Source organism: Barbatula barbatula (assembly GCF_947034865.1).
Source record: "Barbatula barbatula genome assembly, chromosome: 7".
NCBI classification, from domain to species: domain Eukaryota; kingdom Metazoa; phylum Chordata; class Actinopteri; order Cypriniformes; family Nemacheilidae; genus Barbatula; species Barbatula barbatula.
Window position 1 is genome coordinate 12,084,529 of NC_136770.1, and position 13,146 is coordinate 12,097,674.

General features: G+C 37.5%; 1 protein-coding gene across 1 annotated transcript in view; it reads left to right on the forward strand.

Annotated features, from left to right (window-relative positions):
* The first annotated feature begins 1,094 nt into the window (after positions 1-1,094).
* Positions 1,095-13,146, forward strand: part of hs2st1b (heparan sulfate 2-O-sulfotransferase 1b) — a 44,891-nt gene continuing 32,839 nt past the window's right edge. The window contains exon 1 of the mRNA XM_079460764.1: positions 1,095-1,530. Coding sequence (XP_079316890.1) covers positions 1,407-1,530 — 124 coding nt within the window. The 5' untranslated portion in view covers positions 1,095-1,406. The remainder of the gene's footprint in view (positions 1,531-13,146) is intronic.

Sequence of the window (13,146 nt, forward strand, 5' to 3'; positions counted from 1 at the left end):
GTCAGAAAAAACTAACCTGCAGGGAACGTTCCGGTAACGTTCGCTGTTGGTCAGAAAAAACTAACCTGCAGGGAACGTTCCGGTAACGTTCGCTGTTGCTGTTGGTTAGAAAAAACGAACCTGCAGGGAACGTTCCGGTAACATTCGCTGTTGGTTAGAAAAAACTAACCTGCAGGGAACGTTTCGGGAACGTTAGCTTTTGGTTAGGAAAAAACTAACCTACAGGGAACGTTCTGTGAACGTTGCCCTGTGGTTCCCAACGAAAAAACCAAATGGGAACCATAGGGGAACGTTAGGGGAACGTTCTGTGTTTGCTGGGATTCCACTATAAGAGCGAAAGAGAGATAAAAGAAGGAGGGAGGAAAAAAAAACATCGACCCCCAGACAGATGATATAACATAGGACGTAACAGATGGCTAAGCGATCAGAATGTTATCCAGCAATCAAACCGTGTTGTATTTTTTATTGTTATTTTGATTAAAGTAATTTTAAATTTTAAATCTGCATTTAGATGCAGACAAGGCCACATTCTCCTATCTCAGTTTATTTATGAATAATAAATTCTTATCTACACATATACTCTTAAATGTTGTTTTCATTATCAATTTATTTAACCTTTATTAGGCATTCATAACCTCTAAAACAAAAACGTGAGCCTTGAGCATTGCGGTTTTATGACTAACCAAACGGGAATATAATGCAAAGCTTGCTCATCTATATTAGTAAATAGATCAATATATTTGTTGGTTTAGCAGAAAGTTCAGTCGTCATCAGTCATTTTATGTGTTAATGTGTATAGTGGTCTGAAGCAGTCGTGTGCTCTTTGTATGTACCCCTAAAAATAAAGACCAATAATAAGAACGTTGGTGCCCCCTAGTGGTCGGGAGCATTTCCGTGATGTTGTGGCTTTATTACGTTTTAAATTTATTTGTGTTGTGCACAAGTGGGCCACCGTATTTTTCAGCCCAAATGTGATTTTTTTTATGGATGCACAAGGGTTAAAAATCCTGTTCATGATGCATTCATGTAGTCTTTCATGAACACATCCAATCCGAAAGATGGAGCTCTAACTACCGTCTCGTTTCACTCGCTTCATTTCAATCCGCGGAGGAATAAAACCTCAATGTTGTTGTGTGACGCAGAGGAGCAGCGGCTGATCGGGGCTGCATGAATGTGCATCAACACAAAGCATGAGTTTGACAAAATACAACCTACTGCAGACAGACAGACTGAAATGCCGTGTGTTCACTGATGTATTGGGTTACCATATCTGCAACTTTGCTGTATTTTTGCACGAAATCCAGATCTTCTGCTGGAGTCGATATAACTGCTCCAGTGACGGATTGATCCACGCTTCTCATTCACATTTTTACGGCATGATATGTAGATAATCATCCGATACATTGATGGGGCTCCTGAGGATCATGATGCCGCCGAAGTTCCATCTCATGGCTGTTCTGGCGTTTGGGGTGGCGATGCTATTTATCGAGAACCAAATTCAGAAGCTGGAAGACTCTCGTGCAAAGCTGGGTAAGACTGCGGCTGGGTCTCAAACCTATTAAGCTATTATACCTTTCTTGGCATCCGCTGCATACTAGCTCTCTAGACAGACAGATGATTTATAATATATTCATAAATTCAACACCGTCGAAACGTCAACACACTTATGCTTTAGCTGGTATTTCTTGTCTTGTTGCTGGACTGACTATAATTTATTCTGAATAAACAGCACAGTGCCGGCTACATTGTTTGAATCATGCGGTTTATTTTCCCTTAATATAAATGGAGTTTATAAAATGAATGAATCATGCTTTGTTTTAATATGTGTCAGAAATCACATCATTATATCTGTGTATTAAATGATCTGGTTGAAGAGGGCATCTCTAAGCCATGGTGAGGTGCATAGAGCTGGTGTGTTTTAATCGCACTCATTCTCCAATGATCCCTAAAGAAAGGTCTCCTCCAACACAGGTGTATCCACACATAAGTGCAGAACTGCTGGAAAAGGGTTTATAATCTCACAGTGAAAAGTAGGCTAGATAATGGTTTTTGTCCAGTTAAAGGGATCATGTGATAATTTACTAGTGTGGAAAACCGGTGCAGAATGCAAACGCCTCCATTTAGCGCATGTTTATATAGAAAAAGTATGATACAGTAGTCCATAGAAAGACGCATTCTGTGTGAATGGCCGGCAACAGTGAAATGGGACCCCACTGAAAGTGTGTCGCTCTGCGCCGCGTTCTGCACATTGTTTAAGCGACATACACCAGTAATGCGGTATATAAAAAAATGCATATCATAACCAAAATACATTTTTATTACTGTCATTGAACAACACAAATATGTAGGGCTCTTAATGGTACCACAAAATGTCATAACAACCTCTTAACCTAAACCTGGTGTGTTTTTAACACAACCCTGTGTTTATATGACAGTTTAAGAAAATGTACGTTAATATGCTATCTGAAAGTTGGTGTCTTTGTGAGTGCACGCTCATGTCAGAACGTCTACACATAATCAACACGTCTTTTTTTTATCGGCAGAGCATATCTGTGTAATTTTTCATATCAGGCAGATGCCAATATAAAATTTTTAAGCCAATATCAGCCGATAATATTGTGCATCCCTAACATTAGTAGTGTTTCCAATAAAAATCTTGATAGTCATACCTAGGAGCGGGGCTACTTGATCAGCGTAGAATAGTATTCATTTCTTTTATATTTCATAATGAGGGAAAAGTGCAGTGTAAATGTGATGTTATTTTCCCCCCTTTTCTGTCTCCCAAGATGTGGTTGCCACAGACACCCTGTTTTTTTTAATAGAACAACCCTTTTGAGGTGGGTTGTGGCCACTCTGAGACTTAATCTGAAAGTAGGGAACCCATAGAGGCCAATATGGGAACAGTTCAATAGATTTTCCTCGGTCCCTCCCCTTTATCCCAAAACTGGAATCTCACTTCTGTAGTGCATTCCCAGCTTAGCCTGCGGGTCTCCCTGGCAACGCTTTGTTTAGGGAAAAAGGCTCAAATGATTGACAGCTGCCTCTTATTTAGCTCTGAGCTCTTTATTATTGTGCCACAGAGACAAACCCTCAACCTTATCACAAAGACAGTAGCTAAGGGAAACCCTGCCAGGGCCATTGTGATATTTGGTACCTCTTTATTAACTGCTTCTTGTTGTTTATTGCCTGTTTATTCTTAAGCATGTGACAAAAACATGCTTGCAGAAATGCAGAAAATCTTAAGATAATTGTTTTTAAAATAAGATAACGTAAAAGATTCCATTATATGTAAAGCTGAAAACCAAATGATCATCTTCAGCTCTCCAATCAATCATTTGTATTACATGAAATAAAATGGAATGGATATTTGTTTATTTGTATAAGAGTTGAAGCCTGATTTCAGAATCAGATCTTCTGTTATTCCTTACAAATGAGTAAAAACCAAGCCTGTCTAAAAAGATGTAAGCTAACACTCCATAGAGATTCCACTAGATAGCAAGTCCCACTGTTTATTGCAATAAATAGGGTTACAAGAAAACCATAATTAAACTTAAGTCTAACACTTTGTTTCAATGATAGTAATGTGACTACGTCTGTCCTTGTCTTTGTCCACTGTCAGTGTATGCAAAACTTACAACACTCTTGAAATGGCTGGAAGATGAATAGACTTACCTGTGTGACAGTATTTGGATTCAAATAAGCATGCATTCTTGTTTGTCCCATGGCTGATGAATGCAGCCATGTTTTTATTGTTTAAGCCTGTGTATCTCTATCAAGTTTCCCTTGAAGTCTAGCTCACGAATTAATCATGCTGTGCTGGGACAAATGATCCAGTCTGTCTGGATGTGGAGTGAAACTACATCAGATCACTGCTCTTTAAGTGATCGAAGTGCTCCTCAACCAAGCAACATAAAGATTTGGTCATTCCAAGTGCTCCCCAACCAAGCAACATAAAGATTTGCTCATTCCTGCACAGCATAAGTTTTCCCGCTGTGCAATTTCATTAATACAATCTTTTAAAACCTTTTTCCACGAAAATCCTCTTATCAGTGGCTCCCATAAGGAAACTCCAACTGCAGAGTCTCTTTCAGGTCTGAAATTAATTATCCTTGACATAACTAAATGAGAATAACAGAATATTAATAGCAGCAGTTGACCCAGGAATAGCGTTCTGAGATTATTAATTTCCATTCTTGTCTTGCTCAGCTGTCTTGGTGCCCAGAGCCAGAAGCCTTTTTGTAATGTGTGAGTGTGTTCTTGCACAATTTTACTTATCCATCACCACCCACCCCCAACCACCACTCCACCCGGCCTCTCAATTCTGCCGGGTCACACACAGTCCAATGATCACAGTTGGGGGAGAGGAGGTGTCCTGATCACAGAAGCAGGGCATGAAACTCATTGCTGAATATTGAATACCGAACACGTTTTTTTGCATTTCTTTTATTTATTTAGCCATTATTATTTAACTATTGCTTAAACTGAATGGTCAAAATGTGCTTTTTATAGATATTCTGACTGCTGAAAGAATCTAATGTACTCTGTACGCTTACAGCAAAATAGTTAATTAAAAACGTGTGCCAAATGCCTAAATGTAAAAAGTATCATTCAAAATTAAACAAAAATAAGAATAATCAAAAACTGTTGGATTATAATATTCTACACTGCAAAATAATTTAAAACTACAATATGTAATTTTTTTGCAGTACAATACCCAAAAACCACTAGGCCAGTGTTATATATTTTGTTCAGTTGATTACTTACAATATCCCAAATGTTTCCAACTATTTGTAAATTGTGAGAAAATTGGCATTGTGGTATAGCTGCACGATTCTGGATAAATTGAGATTCACGATTCTTTTGTGTTTCAAATAGAGATCACGATTATCTTACAATTCTGAATGACAAATAAAAAGTAAATATTTACAATTATTTAATTTACAACAATTACCATAGGTAAATTAAAGTGATTACCTTTTTTGTTTTACATCAAATGTAAAAGTTAAACTTTATAAAAAGTGTTTATGCATGGAAGTGACTTCATAAGGTGACACCTGCTATCAAAGGTCTTTAGAATGATTGATAAATTTCCCTGACATCTACAGATGGAAGAAGTCTTTAAAGATTGATACGACTGATTAACACCAACACAGTATTAACCTATAAACAGTTTAAAATGACCTGAAAACATGTTTTTACCATAGTGACAGATATAAGTGCGCAGTAGGACAAATCTTTTAACGATTAATCGTGCAGCTCTAGTGTCTGGCAGTTGCCTGTCAATGGCGTCATAACTATGTTACCAAAGACACTCGATGGATATCCTGCAACCTTCAGTGAAATGCAGGAAAGAAGGGTAGGGGCTGTTTTTTGATCGGCTGAGGTGCCTCTCGTGATCCATGTAATCCGTTACGCTTTCTCAAACACATTTTAACTAGACAGAGACGCTGATCTTGTATATGTTTAACTAGACAGGTGAGCAACTGTTTAGATTCCTTTGCCCACAAAAGCTCACTGGTCTCCCCAAAGGTGCACTAGGGATGCACAGACATAGCTTGGCATTCCAAGTTGTTAAGTACAGGAGACTATTGTCATGCAACCACTGTGTCAAAGAATGTCTGGAGTGACAGGGCTTCAAACCTCATGCTTTTTTTTGGAAATGTTATCCTTTCGAGTCCCGCAAGTACTGTTTCATGTTTTCCTCTAAACACACAATATATACGTTACTCAAATAATTTAGCTTCAAAACCCGCTAAATACCATACTCTGCCCAGTGTAAAATCTGGTATTGCTGAATTTAAATTTAAATGAAAAGTCGTCTGATAGATTTAGAGGCTTTTGCATCTGAACTCTGTGCGTGTGTATGTTTGTAAAGGAAATTTATATACAGTACATCATAAAATATAAGCCAATATCAGTGTTATAGTGTCAAAAACAAGTTTAATAACCTTATAAAATATAAACCAATAATAAGAAATAAAAAGAAAGTACAGCTTATTGATAATTTGCCAGGTGTTTAATTTAGTAGGATAAAACCCTTTTACTCCATACCAGATTTTAGTAAGAGAACACATGTAATGGTGATGATTAAGCTAAAGATGCCCACTTTACTTGCTGTACAATAATGTATTTAACATGCATAGTCAAATACATATGTAACATAATATTCATGGCTTAATATTCAAATAGTCGTTTTTACTGACACTTAAATTCATTAGAAATATTAACCTGTAAGTTTCAGTACAACAATAGTGATAATTTATGTTTTTTTTTTTCGGATAGCAAGCAGTAGGATAGCTTATATAGCTTAAGAGACATTTAAAAGCAGCTCTTTGTGGAACGATACGTTTGTGTTGCATTACATCTTCAACTTCAAATTAAAATAATTGTTCCCTTCCGGGGAAGGTGTCCAGGAGGCATCCGGAACAGATGCCCAAGCATATTCCCAAGCAAATTCCCCTGAATTTGTGCAAGCTAATTTGTTAAACGAAATAATATCAACTGAAATTTTTCTGTTGAATTTTAAAGGTTGTATTTTAAAACAAGTAGAATTTTTGGAATGAAATTTAAAAGGTGAATTTTGATTATTGAATTTATAAACGGTGAAACTGTTTTTGAATTTGAAATATTCACATCTTTATTGTACAACCATATTGAATTGCAGACTCTAAACATTCAAGCACTGGTAATGCAACAGGTTTATTTTTGATTAGTGGTAATTCAACATGCTTTTTTGCTTCAAAGACTAATGTCATTAAAATACTGCCATATAGCTAACTCTTCAACTGTCAGAAATGCAAATGGAAAGATAATCCATGCAATTTTGGCATCTTAGTTTGACTATTTGTTTCTATTTGGTTTTCAGAAACACTTCAACATTTCCCCTTAGGTCGGCAGCGCTCCGCCTTCCCCCCAAAGATTGTCCCCCCATTCTTATCCACGTGAGACTGTTTATATCAGAGTGCGTGACGCATATGATGCTTACGCAACATAAACGGAGGGTTATTTTATTCAGTCAAAGGAAAAGAAAAGGCCAGAAAATGGTGATTTGACGTTCCCGCAATAACCGTGAATTTTCCCTATCGTGGTGTACCGTATTACGAATGGCCAATCTCATATTAATCTTGAGGACCTATAGAGTAGTGTATTTCATATCTTCTAACAGTATTTAGTTCAATCACATTTATAAAAGACAGATACAGCCAGTCCACAGTGGTGGCACCGGGTGGCAGCTGCTTCCCTAAAATGAGCTTTGCCACCTAAGTTGCCACCCCAACGCTGACCATACAGTCACGACTTGGGTACTAATGTAATTTAAAAATTTTGATTAGGTTTATGTAGAGCATTATTTTTGCTCAAAATCTCAAATTGCTCATAATCTGATAGAGACGCGTGTCTGCGTTTGAGCATCCTCAGACAGGAGTGGCAGTATACCGGCAGCGGAGTCGAGAGAAAAACGCACTTCTCCATAGACATGTAGGTGAGAATGTAAATCTCCACACATCAAATATACCAAAGCAATAGTAGCAGTAAAACCCATGTGGGCTAGAGGACGGTTCATCTGTGTTGTTCTGTTGATCTGTGATCTGTAGAACGCGCCACACTGTTCCGATGCTTGTGACCCGAGAATTAACTGCAAAGTTTATCTGTTATAGAGTGAAAGACGCTAGATCTCTTTCACTCTCTCTACCTCGGCGAGTTCAGTATAAAAGAGTGTTATCGCATGGCCTACTTCTTAATTTAAATCACTGCGTAAGGCAAAGGGTAAAGTTAAAGTATTAGTGTTGTGTAGCGTTAAAGCTGTTAGCTGCCAATTCGACACACTAATGACGACACAAAATATCTGTTCTAGCTGTCCAAGATAAACCCATCGCATCTGTTTAAAGTAAATAAAGTGTGCCCTGCTGGCCAACAAAGAGCTGCAGCAGTTTATGCTAGGAAGTGAAGACTACATCTCTCAATCTGATCTCGAGTGATCCGTCCAACTCATTCTCAGCTTTTTCAACTGCACGTTTGTGTATATATTCATATTAATTCTTAATACATATCGTGTCTGTTTGGTTTAACTGTACATATGATTTAGCTTGGAGAATGAATAATAATTTTCTATCAGGATTTTAGATCAAGTTCAAAACTGTTTAAAAACCACTATGATCAGCAATGAACGAAGTAGTTAGGCCTATATCAAGTTTCTTCAGTTGTCTTTCAGAAACAACAATATAAATTAGCACAAGTTTGGATTGAATTGTGCTGGGAAACAGACTAGAGAATTTACAAGGCACACATTTTTTACCTTTGTAAAACTGCTTAGAAACAACATGTCCTCTAAAGGGTGAATTCACTACATTTTCCCTGAACAATTTATGTGAACACTATTGATTCATTTATTATTGTAATAACAAAGTCATCATCACAATCATCACCTAAACCCTCTGCACTTTGAATGTGGGCAAAAACAGGTAAAAGTTAAGATACAGGGGGTACGGAAAGTATTCAGACCCCCTTACATTTTTCACTCTTTGTTATATTGCAGCCATTTGCTAAAATCATTTAAGTAAATTTTTTCTCGTTAATGTACACACAGCACCCCATATTGACAGAAAAACACATAATTGTTGAAATATTTGCAGATTTATTAAAAAAGAAAAACTGAAATATCACATGGTCCTAAGTATTCAGACCCTTTGCTCAGTATTTAGTAGAAGCACACTTTTGATCTAATACAGCCATGAGTCTTTTTGGGAAAGATGCAACAAGTTTTTCACACCTCGATTTGGGGATCCTCTGCCATTACTCCTTTGCAGATCCTCTCCAGTTCTGTCAGGTAGGATGGTAAACTTTGGTGGACAGCCATTTTCAGGTCTCAATTGGGTTTAGGTCAGGGCTCTGGCTGGGCCATTCAAGAACGGTCAAGGAGTTGTTGTGAAGCCACTCCTTCGTTATTTTAGCTGTGTGCTTCGGGTCATTGTCTTGTTGGAAGGTGAACCTTTGGCCCAGTCTAAGGTCTTGAGCACTCTGGAGAAGGTTTTCGTCCAGGATATCCCTGTACTTTGCCACATTAATCTTTCCCTTGATTGCAACCAGTCGTCCTGTCCCTGCAGCTGAAAAACACCCACACAGCATGATGCTGCCACCACCATGCTTCACTGTTGGGACTTTATTGCACAGTTAATGAGCAGTGCCTGGTTTTCTCCACACATACCGCTTAGAATTAAGGCCAGGGCGTGGACAAGGAGTTGTGCGCATGCTGAGTGAGATAGGATCTAACCTTTTGAATGTTGAATAAGGCAGAAGAACTTAAAAAAATCAACACTATGCTTTTGATTTTATTTATTTAAAAGGGTTTAATCACGGTATGATTTAAGGGTTACCCTAACCCTTCTTTTAATTAAATGGTAATGGCTCAGCTAAAACAGGTCAGTAGCTCTCTAAATATCTCTAATGTCTCATCCCGTTCATCCCAACCTTAACCAAAAAGCTGTACCAGTCCACTTTAGTCAACTAGCTACTTAGGGAGTCATTCTCATCCATCCCTAATCAGACTACTACAGAATGACTCACAGTCAAACATAGTTCATTTATGGATAGTTTAGGACATTTCTAGAAATATGACAGCATATGATGGGACCTTAGATAAAATGGCTGGTATTTGAAGCAAAGACTGACACAGAAACAAAAAATTCATCTCTGTCTGATCTTTTTTAGCAAACATGTTCAGGTCGATAAATACTGGCAGCACTTTTAATTTAGTTTTCTGTTCTCATGTGTATGAATACTAGTCCTGTTTTCATGTGTATCATGTGGACATTGTCTTTCCCTTACTCTGAATCTCTAAGACTGTTAATGGTTCCTAGAATGTATTTTTGGCATGTTAATGAATAAGTCATGAATGGGTCTGTGTAAGGAACAATTTGAGTAACTTCGACGGAATTGTCATGGGTTGTGGTGCATTGGTTGTGTGAAACCTGCGGCTCAATGCTTCTCTGTGTTGTCTAACAGATGTTGCTTCTGTTAGAGATGCAATGAAAGTGACAAGGGACAGTTTTTATGCTGTAAAAATTCAAACTTATTCAGAGGCATCTGGCACAGATGGAATCTTGCTGTATAAATAGCAAACACAGTCATGAGGTCAAAGTTTAGCCATTCAAAGTGGGCCACTTTCACATGTGTTTATAAATACATATTTGACTGGGCATATGACTTTAAAAAACATAATTTGATCTTAATTCAGAGGTTGTTGCTTGTAAAGCAATGTTAATTCATTGTGTTTGATGAAACTGTAATACTTGAGCAGATCTCAGTCCATGGGGTCAATTTCAAGAAGGGATAGAGCACCACTTCTAAATTTACAGAATTTCAATCTTTTATCTGTGAAATAGCCTCCATTTGCTATGCTAATTTAATGGATAACAGATGGTTTTCATGTTTAGTCAATGGCTGCGTGTTAGGTCAACGGCTACATGTTTGGTTGTAGCAATTTATTTAATTTAAATAAGGGTCAGTGTCAAAAAAAGCACGAATCAGATATTTTAAAATGTACATTGTGTTTTTATGTTGATTTTGTGTAATTACAAATAACATTTGGACCATTTTTTTATAAAAGTTAAGACTGGGGGTACCTGAAAATGTAAAATGGTGAAACTGCCAAAGAATGAGAAATATTAAATATTTTATCCACCTAGATGGAATGTAACTATACTTATAAAAATAATGTATTTTAAAAAGTCACATGAACATGGATGTTCTTAGTTATTTGAATTCTTTTTTTGCAACATTTATTGGGACATATGCTGAACACACCTTTTTTCTTAATAATCTTGGACAAATTATGTTAAAAAGTCTAGTAACCATATTAATATACTAAACTAGATGATTATCCTTTTTTACAAATTTATTTTCTTAAATATAATTATATTTAAATGAAAAATACTGTTTACACCAATTGACACTAAACACTTACAACACTTGACCATCTTGCCTCTACAGCCAAAGGCCACTGTTTGTTAAATACATTAACACTGAGAAAAATAAAACCACTTCAACCTGTTGATAACAATGCTTGATTTTCAATGCTGAAAAACATCTGATAACAAGAAATCATCATGTCTCGTAGTGTAACTATGTTCAATGGTAAGCATTCTTAAATGCTAAAATGTAGGGTGATTTGTTAAAGCAGGGATTCTCAACCGGTGGGCCTCGTAGCGCCATCTGGTGGGCCGTATGGGCAGTGGTAGACCTCCGCCAAATTAATTAGTATTTATTTTTAAATTGACACTTTTTGTTGTTTTGTAATGATAAGTCTTATGAATTTACATGTTAAAGAAACACTGAAGTCGAGTCAAGATTTATATTTGAATGTCACAACACCAAACATGTTACAACATCAGATTGAACTCGCACGTTACGGCATTCAAATATAAATTATGTTACTTTAAAATGTCTTGTCTTCTGAAAAGAAAATCGGATGTCAGGGACAGTCCTAGGCAAGCAAAAGCGTCGACGTGTGTGGTGAGAATTAAAGCATGGCGAGTTTGAGCGTGGGACTGCATGTAAAAAAAACTGGTTATTCATGTAAATGCCGTCAATGACACTGATGAGAATCTTTGCGGCTGTCCGCTAACACAACATAGAAGCTGTTTTCTCTTTATTTCAAAGATATGTATGAACCACAGAGTATACTTGCAGTATTGTGTTGGGTGTTTTAGTTTTGAGGCAGTGTCAAATGAAGCTCTGTTATTCTGTCTCATGCGGACAAACTCCTGTCCAGCTGGAATAAAAGCATTTAAACTTTCATCTAATCCTGCTATTTAAATAAGTTGAAACGACAAATTCTCTCATTAGATTTGCTACAATATACACTGAACAAAATTATAAATGCAACAGTTTTGTTTTAGCTCCCATTTTTCATGAGCTGAACTCAAAGATCTAAGACTTTTTCTATACCCAAAAAGGCCTATTTCTCTCAAATATTGTTCACAAATCTGCCCTCTGCTCTCTGCCCTGTGAAAACCGGGATTCATCCGTGAAGAGAACAACTCTCCAAAGTACCAGACGCCATCAAATGTGAGCATTTGCCCACTCAAGTCGGTAACTGCGACGAACTTTAGTCAGATCGAGACCCCGATGAGGATGACAAGCATGCAGATGAGCTTCCCTGCGACGGTTTCTGGCAGTTTGTGCAGAAATTCTTTGGTTATGCAAACCGATTGTTATAACAGCTGTCTGGGTGGCAGACGATCTTGGATGTGAAGATGCTGGATGTGGAGGTCCTGGGCTGGTGTGGTTACACCTGGTCTGCACTTGTGAGGCCGGTTGGATGTACTGCCAAATTCTCTGAAACACCTTTCGATACGGCTTATGGTAGAGAATTGAACATTCAATTCATGGGCAACAGCTCTGGTGGACATTCCTGCAGTCAGCATGCCAATTGTACGCTCCCTCAAAACTTGCGACATCTGTAGCATTGTGATAAAGCTGCACATTTTAGAGTGGCATTTGATGGTGGCCAGCCTAAGGCACCACTACACAATAATCATGCTGTCCATTCAGCATCTTGATATGCCAGGATATTTAAGAGAAATGGTCCTTTTGTGTACATAGAAAAAGTCTTAGATCTTTGAGTTAAGCTCATGAAAAATGTGGGCAAAAACAAAAGTGTTGCATTTATAATTTTGTAGATAGGCCTATGTTAGGGCTATCATTAGCATGCTGAACTGTTAAATAGTAATATTTGAACCTTAATATACCTGGAACGTGCACCTAGCACATGTTTCGGATCGGGACACGGATCGGCTGATACTGAAAATAAAATGACTCTGATCAGACCGAGGTCCCAAAACTTTTTATTGGGACATCCCTTCTTAATTTCAAATCATTCATATGATATTAAGAGCTACAGTCTTTCATTGGTCAAATATGCAAATACAATTTCAATGCACAAAGTCAATGCTAGTATACATTTAACAAAATTATTATTAATAATATTTTTACATTTTCGCTTGCCGTGCGGCCCCCCGAGATTGCACTGCCCAAAAGACGGCCCAGGACTGAGTCAACTTGCCAGTTGTATCTTAAGGCAGGAAGTGTCGAGGTGAATAGAGAAAGTTTAAATTACATGGCTGAAAATTGTCTGAGATAAGTTTCTGA